The 12,356-nt window shown below is 41.4% G+C and overlaps 1 protein-coding gene across 1 annotated transcript in view; it reads left to right on the top strand.

Annotated features, from left to right (window-relative positions):
* LMNB2 (lamin B2) overlaps positions 1 to 12,356 on the top strand; it is a 54,600-nt gene that overhangs the window by 19,508 nt on the left and 22,736 nt on the right. The window contains exons 2-3 of the mRNA XM_009880611.1: positions 6,321 to 6,405; positions 9,625 to 9,761. Of these exons, the coding sequence (XP_009878913.1) occupies positions 6,321 to 6,405; positions 9,625 to 9,761 (222 nt within the window). The remainder of the gene's footprint in view (positions 1 to 6,320; positions 6,406 to 9,624; positions 9,762 to 12,356) is intronic.

The raw sequence follows: 12,356 nt of genomic DNA, 5'->3' as shown, positions 1-12,356 counted from the left end.
CGGCTCTTGTGGGGCACTCGGTGTACCGGACCCCGTGCTGGGCACGCGCGTCCGGCGAATTCTAGCATCCTGAAATGTTACTTTTTCTTTACGGTCCCTATCCCGACGGCTGATGTGATGAGATGAAAAATTTGAAAGGGTTTAGACTAACTTTGCTTCTCACCAGAGGAAATCTTCCTTAGTCCCCGTAAACGCCACGAATCAAATCTTTGTAGTGTGAACTACTCTTTGCTGACAGTCCCCATCGTGGAAGGGGATCTCGTCGGCTTCCTGTGATCTTGGAGGCAAAACTGGCTGATCCTTTTTCCTAAGCCACGTTTTACTTTTCCCTCTTCTGTTGTATCAGCTTTCCCCCAGGGCTCTCTGTCCCCTTGGAGGAAGGATGTAGTCAGTGACACAGCTGGGGGCAGTCCCGCCCGCCCATCCTGTACAAACCCGACCCCCCCTGCTCTGGCTGGTGGAGGCGGTCTGCAAGGTGAGGTGTCCCCCCACTGAGATGAAGTGAAACTTCTGTGGAAAGCCCGTAGATAACAGCCTTGGCTGCAACTTGTGTGATGCAGTTGGTGGCTGTGCCGCTGTGTAGGCTTTTTTTTTTCCCCCCCTTAAGGGTCTGGTTTGATGATGCTAGGGGTGGTGGGAGGAGTGTTTGAATTAATTTATTTTAAGCAGACCAGATATGATGGCATCTTGTTTTGGGAGTGGTTGGCCTACCTACAATCAGTGCACATCCAGGATTCAGGTACCTTAAAGTACCTTTTGAAATTATGGAAGTTATAATATAAACTACTAGATATTTCTAAGCTTAAAACATGGCTACATCACTTGTCCTGTGTGAAATCATGCTATAAACAAAATAACCATATGTGGTCAGGGAGCTTTTAAGTTGTAGATTGCTGGAGCCTAGAAGGAGTATGCATTTTAAATGTAGAAGCAGAATGTAATTCTGTTGACAGCAAACAGGTAAAAAGAGTAAGGACAGGACAAGCAGAAAACATAGATATAATCTCATTAGATTTTTAATACAAGCATAAACTGGCTCCTAACAGCATTTCTGTGTGTTATCAATTCTGGAACAATACTCTAATCCAGTAATTGTAAAATAAACTTGAGGATTTTGATATAAATATTTTGCTTACTTTGTGCTTGAGCTTTCCTTCACTTTTCTTCCAGGCTTCAAAAAAAAAAGTCCTAATTCTTAGAAATATTCCAACAAACTTTGTTGTTCCTCAAGCTCTTCTTTGACACATCAGAGACGATGTAAGGTACTTTAGCTGGTCTCTGGACCACATTTGTTAAATGCTTTCTCCATCCCTTTAGGGCAGCTTATTTATTCTTTACATATGTCCAGAAAAGGAGACTTTGTAGTCTTACTGTTTTGATCCAGGATAGTCAGCAGTAAAGCTTCAGATGGCTGTCCAATTTTGGGTTTATTGGAATGAGAGAATCCTGTACTTTCAGGACCAATCTAGTAAATTGGATTTTCTGCTGACAATTCAGTTGTTACACTGTTAGAATTTGTGTTTGTAAAATGATTAGGCTTAGCATGAAATAAGATATTAATTAAAAGTAAACCCACCAAACCCCACAAAAAGCCCCCAAAAACCCAAACAAATCCCAAAGCAACTGTAATGAATGTGTAGAAGCACAGTTAAGCGTAGTCCAGTGATACTGACATACTGTTTTGGCTACATCATTATATCTTTATGTTAGCTCTACGTGCTTAAAATAGTATATTTTCTTTTCCCAGGGTGTTCAAGATGAAAATTCTCCTTGGTTTTCCTCAACTGTCTGTAAATTTACTCTGGTGTTTTTTTTTTTTAGCTGTCTAAATATTTAAATATTTTTAGCTTGTCTCTGGTAGTAGCAGGGAACATAATCTACCACTGTGGTGGATGGAATGATGCATGTTCTGGGTTGTGGGATGGCTGCTCACCAGTGGGCTCTATGTTAACACCTGAGACTTTTGCCTTGAGACCAAGTAATAAGTCCATAATCCAAGGCAAGTGGGAGGTTGAGGATTGGTATGACAACCAGTAGACGAGAGCATGGTATCATGAAAGAAATGTTTGTCCATTGCTTGTCACTCCAGTGTCCCACAGTGACCATGTCACAAAGGGGCCAGGGTGAGACCTTTACTGACATCCACTCCCCCCACCGCTGCATGCATGGGAACAAAGGGTTGGTATTTCTGATCTCGTTTCAAAGCTCTGGTTTAGGGGAATATCTTCTAGATGAGAGGAGTTCTGCTGATGCTGTTCAGGCAAGGACCATGGTCACTGTTCTGCCATAGATTATTTAATCATCAGCTGATCAGGATGTTCTTTTTCCTTGCTTGTTTTAATCACCAATCCGCAGAAGATTGAAAAAAGCAGCCACCTTCTCCTCCTCTGTTGGGCAGTCTCCTTAGTATTACAGACCACAGCTGCATCATGGCCTTGGAACAAAAGAACTCCTGTTGCTCTTTGAGGAACACGGGACTGCCACCTCTAAACAGTAGAGAAAAGGAACTTTGCAGAAGTTGAGATTGATCTCTAGTCCTCTGCTAATTATAGCCTTTTTTCATGCTTTCCCTAACCCTGTCTGATGCTGTTCTATCTTGTATGCAGTAGGCCTCCAGAGGAATAAATACATACACTTTAAGCCCTCAGATAAGTACAAAAAATACTTTGCCTGTGTAGCTGGGGGAATCTCTAAATATCCTCATTCTATCTCTGCTCTCTGCCATGTATCCCCTTGCGTAGCTTAGCCTATGAGAGAAGAGAAATTTAGCTCATCCCCTTCTTTTTCAACCTCGCTAGTACATGACTGATGCTATCCTTGCTGTGTTGGGGTCACTGTTACAGTAACCTAATTTGTGAGACTGGGAGGGGGTATACTGGAAGGGCTAAGAGGAAGAGTCCTAGAGGTCTCCTTGATTCCCTTTCTACTGTCTCCCTGCCCTCCCCTGTGGTGCTTATGATTGCAGCCTTCCAGAAAAGATGTTTTGATGGTCATGGGAGTGGTTACTACACTGTTCTGAGGACATCCCACTGTTCTCACTCACAGAGAGGAGTAGGGAGAAAAAATGAGAAGATCCCTGGGAGCCTCAGCCACTGACAGTGATTGCTCTTGTGACAAAAGCAGTATCTACAGGGGATTCCCTCTTTACCTATGTCTTCCCAGCTCTGTGGGTGTGATTACAGGTGGCTGCAATTTTGTATGTCACAACCATCATAACTTTCACTGTAGCCTGACCTGGTCTCCACTTATCCACCAGCACTGCAGCTACTATGTCCTTTCTGCACCATGTGTAGTAACCAGAGCTATTGTCATGACCAGGATATGTGGGTCTGGTGTTGCCTAGTTGCCACCTGCATGTTCAAATGCTGCTGTGGATGGTGGGTCAGTCAAGAGCTGGAGCCTCTAAAACATGGGGTCAGTTAGGATCTGGTGAAGAAGTGGTGGATGGGATAGGAAAGCAAAAGACCTGGGATTATGTGAACAGAAGAGAAAGCGACAGCAAAAGGATGAAGTGGAAACACCCCAAGCATAGGAACGTAAAGAAAGAAGTACCTATAGGACAGCCGTGTGGGGAAAGCTCTCCTGCTCTTTCTGGGGATTTATCATGCTTGGGTGCCTCTCTGAAGTGTCTGTAACACTGATGTGTGCAGCATAGGGAACAAACAGGGGGAATGAGAAGTCTGTGGACAGTTGCAGAACTATAACCTCATTGTGATCAGGGATAGCTCATATGATTAGAGTGCTATGATGGATGGATACAGGCTTTTTAGGAGGGTGAGGAGGGGAAGTTGCCCTTTATGTGAGAGTGCAGTGGGAATGCCTGGAGCTTTGCCTACGGACATTTTATGAGCTAGCTGAGAGCTTGTTGATCAGGATTAGTGGTCAGACCAGGATGGGTGACATTGTGGTATGTGTCTATTACTGACCTGATCAAGGAGAATAGGTAAACAAAGGCTTCTGCAGTCAACTGGAAGAAGCCTCACATGCCCTAGTCTTTGTGCTCTGCTGGACCAGGAAGAACTGGTCGGGGATGTTAAGGTCAGGGCAGTGACCATGAGACAGTGGAGTTTGGGATTTTTAGAGGATGGAGCAGAACAAGAAGCAAGACCAGAACCCTGGATATCAGGAAAGTAGACTTTAGCCTCTTCAGGGCTCTGCTTGGAAGAATCCTGTGGGTTACAGACCTGGAGAGAAAAGAGGTCCATGAAAGCTAGGTTGATATTCTCAAGAGTAACCTCTAAGCTCAAGAGTGATCCATCCTAACAATCATGAAATGGAGCAAAGGTGGCAGGAGACCTGTATAGATGAGCAAGGAGGTCCTGACTAAACTCGGAACAGGGAAGGAAGGCTGATGCGCTCAATGCCTTCTTGTGGTCAGACTAGCCTTCAGGAATCCCAGGCCCCTGAGACTAGAGGGAAAGTCTGGCACAAGGAAGACTCCTTCTTGGTAGAGGAGGATCAGGATAGGGAACATCTAAACAAGCTGGACATAAGTCCATGGGACCTGATGGGTTGCACCCATGAGTGCTGAGGGAACTGGCTGACCTCATTGCGAGGCCACTCCATTATCTTTGAAAGAGCATGATGATAAGGAGAGATTCCTGAAGACTGGAAGAAAGATAGTGTCTTCAGGAGGGGCAAGAATGAAGATCCAGGGAACTACAGGCCTATCAACCTCATCTCAATTCCTGGAAGGTGATGTCTCTTCTTGTCTGTTTTTCTTCGCTGTGCCTGCTTAGACTGTGCATGGCCTCTGTAGGAGCCTTTGGTGGGGGATCTTATTCAAGCCTTTTGGGAGTCCAGGCAGACTGTCTTAGTCTCTGCTTTCCCAATGTCTGTTGACTTTTCAAACCCTTGTTCATGTGCTTGTTCCCTTGTCCAGTGTTTCCTTTTAAAAAAGCCATACTGTGTGACTGTGTTTTCTCCACTCTGTTGTGCTTCTACATGTACCTACTACTTCTTGTTTTTTTTACTGGATCTGTCGTGAGTACCTGCTCCCTGTTTGACTGAGCAAGTCCAGTAGGTTGTGAAGCTTTTATTTTTCACAAGTCATAATCATTCTTCCTCAGTATGACTCTTACTCGTATGCCCTGTAGTCCTGCTCTTCAGGTTAATGTCTACTGTACTGCCATGGACTTCAAAGTTTAGTGATAGGTAGTTCCCATTTTAGAAACTTGTATGGCGTGAACCATCTTCTAATGCTCTAGTACAAAGTGGACTCTAAATGAGAGATTAAATAACGTACTGATTGATTTAGTTAAAAAAATGGGACTTAGAAAGCCGTTAATGTTTTCTAAACATTTTTTTTCTCGTTTTTTTGATCTGTTCTATGATACCTTCAACTGATGCTTAAGTGCAGAAGTCTTATATCTGCAGTAGAGGAATCTTTAAGTTAAAAAGCCCAACAGACAAAAACCCAACAAACAACCAAAAAAAAACCCACCCAAGACCAAAAGGTCTGTTTTCACTGCATTTTTTTTTGTTAGGTGGTTCTTCTACATAAACTGATGGACATGGGGCCATGGACTCTTTTATGCCTTTTCCATGAGCACAGGAGGAGTAATTGCTTTCTACACCATTCATGAGTTGTTCTTCAACTTTCATTTTTTAGCTTGCCATGTTGTATTGTGATGAAGAGTTGCTTTCTCTCTTGTGGCTTTCTAGATTAGCCCCACCACAGCACCTCACTACTAACATATGAAAATATAGCTCAGGTATCACCTCCTGGATTACAGCTTGGGTTAGAATTGCTGCATTTTCTGCCCCTCTGATCTCGTCTAATGTCTCTGTTTTCCTTTGTAGCTAGTGGTGAATAACCACTGTGTAAATCAGTGTTGTTTCTGTATTCTGAATGCTGCTTGCAGTTTTCTTAACTTATTTTGAAACATCTAGAGTCTGGAAATAGTGTGTAAGGAAAAGGTGACAAAGATGAGCAGAGCAGCAGAATAACTTCTGACCAGGAGCAAATCTGGAAAAGACATGAAAAGAAACCTGGGTCATGAGTCCAAGCAAAGAGATTTGTATAGGAAGCAAATATTCAGCATTTCTCGCAACACAAAAACTATAAGCATGAAATGAAACTATCAAGCAGTAGGTCTTAATCCACACGTTGTGCTTGTATGATGCTCTGATGTTGTAGAAGCCAAAAGCTAAAGACATTTAAAGGATTAGACAAATTAACAGTATTTGGTGACTACTTGTTTTTGGTGCCTGGAAGCAATTTTTGGCTTAGAATTTTTTTAAATTTTTAGAAGCTGGGAGTACATGTGAGTGAAGAATCATTGTATGTTTGCCTCGTTCTCTATACTTTTTCCTTTCAGCATTTGCTACCAGCTGCTGCTCTTACTGGCTTACACTGGAAGGATTGGCATAGGCATCAAGGATGAGTTTGTACCCTTCTCAAATGTGGGAAGCGGGAGACAAAATGATGAGAAACAACAAATGAAGGAAGGAATTCAAATTCATAGATTGTACTGATAGAAGATGACAAAAATGGAGGAAGTCAGACAGATTATATCTTTCATCCAGTATTCTTTGGCAGTGTTCAAGGACACATAGATGCTGTCTGGTGGCACTCTGATCAGAAGTGTGATGAGACAAAGAACCAGAAATGGGCTTCTTAGTTGCCAGATGCATTTATTCAACTTCCTTCTCTTGTTGCTGTGGTCACAGGCTGTTGTTCCTAGTGGCTTGTGGTTTTTTTGGGTTTTTTTTTTTTTTTTTTTCCTCCTGTCCATCCAGAAGGGGCATGTGAGGCTTATTCTAGGAGGTTCTGCTTTGGTTTAACAGCACCTTTTTAGAAGTGTCACTGTACTAGAGACCAAAGTAAGCATCAAATGGAAAGTGATTTAAAAAGCGAGTGGGCAGAAGAGTGTCTGTAGAGTCAAAACAAAGCAAAATCATAGATATACACTAAACAGAGGCACTTTTGTGGTGGTACCTCTCTGGAGATTTTCAGAGAGAACACCCAAAGTTAGGCAGGCTCCTTCCACCAGAACAGAGTTTGAAGGGTGACAGTTTCAGGGAACAGAAATATTTTCCAGAGTTTCTCTCAGCGTTGGGGTAGACAGGTCCTTTCAGTGAATAACCGTCTTGGGCTAGAAGTGTTGTCAACTACATAATACCAGGCTAGTTCAGCTGAGCTGGCATTACTTCCTTTGTTTTGAGCTTACTGCTGTGTTTGATTCTCTTCTTTGCTTGAACAGTGCTGAAAATAAACAAGATGTTATTTTTATGATCTAGCAAGACCATCTTGAGCTGTCCTCCAGTTCAGTTTGATCATCTAAAACTTCTATCAATGTTATCATGAATTCATATTCTCTTTCTATCTTGTTGTTAGAGTTCTGGCGAGGTTTGTTTTTTTGTTTGGTTTGTTGTTTTTTTTTCCAGTGATTGAAGGTGTTACTGCTCCCAGTTGTCTGCTGCCTCCCTGTGCTGAAAGCTGCAGTGTGTCCTTATGTCTCAGTTATTTCTGTCTGCTCAGTGCATTAGCTTAAAATTCTAGTCCAAGTGGCTTTTTGATTAACGCTTTGGACTGTGAATTGGACCCTTGTGTTTCCTTCTCTTGTTTCTTGCTGGAATAAGAGCAGAGAAGAGGTTAATATGCTGCAAGAGAAAAATACGTACTAAGCTACCACAACTAGTTATGCTCAATCAGTCCTTTCTAATTAAGAAGCACCATCTCTGGTTATCTTTTTTTCCAACAGGTTCTGAATGGCTTTCATAATGCAATTTTTATCTCCATCTAGCTATATTCTCTCTACACAAGAATTGCATTAAGTGTTTATTCTCTGTTCAGAATATTGTTGTTTTGGTGGTGTTAAGCTCTGAATTGTCTGTAATGCCTCAAAAGCATAAATTATTTACTGCCTGTGGTAAGTATCACACCAGCAACACCTTTTTGTGACGGTATTCAGACAGACCTAGGGGAAAAAAAATCTGTCTTCCATTGTACCTTGACATGCAATTCCAGTTTATGCCCGGGAGTACAGGGAAGGGATTTGTCCTTGTATCCTGCACTGTGATTTAGTGTGTCTGTCTGCACCTACAGCCTTACAGCCCCAAGTTCCTGGTAGATGTCCTAGGGCAGAGATTTAAAAGCTGAAGGGCAGATGGCCTAAAGAAAGGCCAGCATTAGGGAAGGAGTGTTGTAGATGCAGTACCTGATGGTGCAGAACCAGTGCTTGGCCTTTGGGCAATTGTATTTTGTATTGCAATTTGCAAATGGTGTATTTTCACTCAAGGGTCATCCATAATGAAAGGCTTTACAGCCTTAAAATCTCCGAGTTGTTGTTTTTCTTTTGGCGTTGTGGTGTGCTGTATGAAAGAGTTTAGCACAGTCATGGTACACTTCTTTGTAGAACTTCCTAAATTTTGTAACTGATAATACAGAGTTATGTTAACCAGAGGTTGTCTATGGCACAAGCCATCAGCTGGGGAGCGGGGGAACATGGGGGGCATGAAACATGACCAAATCCCCGAAACTTGAATAAAGCTTGAAAGAACTCTTTAAAGAAAAGAACTAAGTTTGCATGGATAGACAGCCAAGTCCTTCCTGGTATGTAGTATGCTTGTAAACTAAAGGCTTCTCAGCCCTCATACTATCATAGTTTAGTTAATTTCAGAATATTTATGAGATTATAGTCTATCAGGAACTTAATTATATCCTGACTGCTTTTAATCAGTCTTTTTGAAGACCAGATGGTTGAGTCTGTCATTGGTGCTACTCTGATGTTGAAATAGGCACTCCTAGGAATAGCACAGTTTGCTTTCTTGTTTCTACATTTTGTGTGTTGTTATGAAATTTCTCTTCCTAAAGTTTGTACGTTCTGCTTTTGGCTCTTCTCACTCCCTGATTGCTCTGTTTCTGGTTTACATTGGTAATAATTGTTCTGGTATCCTTTGACAGAAGCAATTGCAGCAATCTTATATGGTCTTGACATTTTAGCTATCTGTTATACCTTTCAAATAATCTTGCATTCTAAAAACAATAAAGGTGTGGAAGACCTTGAGGTGCCTTGCTGCAGTCTATTCAGACTGATTATGTACTATATTGAATTGGGACAGGGAGAGGTCTGTAGATCCTTATCCTCTGAGGTAGAGAACAGGAGTGGAAGCTCATCTCTTAACAGTTGACGTTTCTGTAGTTCATCTAGTTTTAGATTTTTTTTAGCTTTATAGTGCAAGAGTAGCAGAGTCAAATTGGGCCTCGGACCTGTATTCCACAAAATAAGTCTATCATCATTTATCTTAAAGTGGTATTACTGTTTAAAAACATCTACCATAGCAGAATGTTGGAAATGAGGGCAAACAACTTAAGGTCTGATTGTAGGCTGTACTGATCTGCTTCAGTTCATCTCTTTGGGAGACTTGCACACTTCAAACATAATATGTTTTGTTATGTCCCACTGGGAATAAAAATTTAATCTTGTCTTTAGGACTAGATCACATCTAATTGTAGGTGCATATGAATTGAAAATGTTTGATATAGAATGTTCTTAAACAACAGAAATCATCATGCACCCTTTTTTCAAAGAAAGCTATGTGAAACCTGGTGCTGTGTTTCAACTCTTTGATAGTTAGTCTTTGGGATTTTATCATATCTGAATACTTTTTTCCCATTAGGTGAGTGGAATCAAGAGTCTCTATGAGTCTGAATTGGCTGATGCTCGAAGAGTTCTGGATGAAACTGCCAAAGAGAGGGCTAGATTACAGATTGAAATAGGAAAACTGAGAGCGGAACTTGAGGAGTTCAATAAAAGGTAAGGAAAGTCCTGCATGATATATATATTATTTTTTTAATTAGAATGGGCAATATTTGCAGTGGGAATGATACTAATGATGCTTCTTAAAATGCCTTAGTGGGTGTCTTTTGGAAGCATTGCAGATCAGTAAGATACAGGCTTGTCAGAAGGAAATTCCTCAGCTTGTTGGCACAGCTAGTCAGAGCAGATAATCTGACCAGTATATACACAAATGTACTTGTAGATGTAAGATTAATATACTGGGATTTGAACAATTCAAGGTTAATTTTTAAACATTATCAGTTTTATTGACTGGTTCACTGTATTGACTGATGGCAGAAATGAAGGAAAAGGGTGGCTCTGAGCACTTTGGGAATATGGAAGCAGTGTTGGCCTGAAAACACATGAAGTTACAATGTAAGTGTGCTCGAAAAAGACCTTGTACCGACTACGTTTTTAAAAACTGCTGTTCGGTCTGCGTGAAAGAGAATTGACCTAATAAGCTGGCTACTTAAGCCAAATGTAATCCGTTATTTCTATTCCCACAAGGGAGGTTTTGTGATCAAATACTGTTTAGCAGTTAAAACTTCATTTTAAAATGAATATATATGGTGGCAAAATTATTTTTTTGCTTCTGATTGAATTTTGATACCTATTTTGGTAGGTAAGATTTGGGAGTAAAAGATTTTTCCTGAGCATGTCAGTATGTACATCACCTGTATATGAAAGTTGCTGGCCATAAAATTGCTTTTAATCTAGCAGTGCTAGTACAGGCCTACTGTCAGTCTCCTGTCTCTCTTAATTTGCATCTAAGTGGTTATAAAAGGAATTAAGTGTTTCCCTCTCTTGTGTTTTTTCTGATTAGCTAGTTAATTTATGATGAAGTATTTCTTGTTTTCTCTGTAAACTTTGCTATATCACTGGATCTTCACTTCCTGTGCTGGGTCTTCTTGTTAAAGTCAGCCATTGGAGATATTTTGTGGACTTTACCCCTAAAATAGCTGTCCAAACATGAAATGGCTATAGTCTAAGCATCTCCATTTGAGTAAGTCTCTGTAAAGCCTATTGAACTCGGTGCACAGTTCATACTAGAGGATGTGCCTGCATGTAGTAAGATGACCTGTACGCTAAAATTTATGGACTCAGTTAGCTAGGCCTTTGTTAACTATAAAAAGACCTGATGGTAACCAGGTCAGATGTAAACCCCTAAAGTTAAGTGACATGAATACCACCCAGCTCTGCTGTGATGTTCCTGTTGGGACTGATTTCCCTCTTAAAAGCCTTAGGCCAGCAGTCTTGGCATTTATTTCAGATAATGTATTTTGCATGGCAGTGGGCATTACATGGCCATCAAGGTTGTCTCCCTTGTCTTGGTGATGGCAAATACTCTGCTTGCTGGGCTTTTAAAGCAAGCTCCAGAAGAGAGCAGCAGCAGTAACTGGGAATTTGGTTCCCCTCTCCTGTTCTGCAAGATGCTTATTTTTATGTTTTGATTAAGGTATACTTATCAGAAGTATCTGTATTTGGAATCTAATGAGAATCAGTGCCAATTGATTCAGGTTCTTTAGGCTTTTGATAGCGCTAGGAGATTTTACAAATACCTTGTTGTAGAATGTTGTACATTTAAAGTGGTGGAGAAGCTGTTTTCCCTTCGGTCTTGTCTCTCTTGCCCTTTGTTTTGACAATTGAGTTGCCTCTCACCAGTCACTTCAATGACTGGTTAATTCTGCTGGACTAATTTCAAACACTTTTTTGGTTTTCTGAGACAGACTAAATATGAAGAAAATATACCTGGTTTTCTTATTTTTCTCTCTGTTCTTACAGTTCATAGGAGTATAATTTAATTCTTCCCTGGCTTGAAAGTTTCGTCTACCAGATTGCTTCCAGTCCCTTGACGTGCTTGTAATGTACTTGAAGTGTTCTCAGGGTGCCTAGCTTGGGTCATGTGGAAAGTTATGCTTCTGATGTGGCCAGATTTTAAATGTGATTTTTGCAAATGCGGCTTTTAGAAGTCTGTTTGCCTGGTTTGCAGTGTACACTTGACACGTAGCTCATGACTGAAGTCCTCCTTGCCCATACTGACAGTCAGATGGTGCTTCTCACAGGCCAAGCTTGCTTCAGTGCTTTGAGAACTGCGTATAGTGGAAGAGTAGGTTAGTGTGTAATTTTATATTCACTACAGCCATGTTCCTGTTAATGTGGCCCAGGATGCCTTTAGCCTTCTTTGCTTCTGTGCCCTGCTGGTTCACAGAATCGTGGAATAGTTTGGTTTGGAAAGGACCTTTAAAGGTTATGGACAGGGACATCTTCCACTGGATCAGGCTGCTCAGAGCCCTGTCCAACCTGACCTTGACTGTTTCTAGCGATGGGGCATCTAGCACCTCTCTGGGCAGCCTGTGCCAGTGTTTTACCACCCTCAGTGTAACAAAATTTCTTCGTTAGATCTAGTCTAAATCTTCCCTCTTTTAGTTTAAAACCATTATTTCTTGCAACAGGCCCTGCTAAAAAGTGTGTCCACATCTTTCTTATAAGCGCCTTTTTAGTACTGGAAGGCTGCTATAAGGTCTCCCCAGAGCCTTCTCACCTGCAGGCTTAACAACTCCAGCTTTCTCA

Source organism: Charadrius vociferus, unplaced genomic scaffold, assembly GCF_000708025.1.
Source record: "Charadrius vociferus isolate BGI_N301 unplaced genomic scaffold, ASM70802v2 scaffold702, whole genome shotgun sequence".
Classification (NCBI taxonomy): domain Eukaryota; kingdom Metazoa; phylum Chordata; class Aves; order Charadriiformes; family Charadriidae; genus Charadrius; species Charadrius vociferus.
Note: the sequence above shows the minus strand (reverse complement) of the source record. Positions and strands in the feature narration are given on the sequence as shown.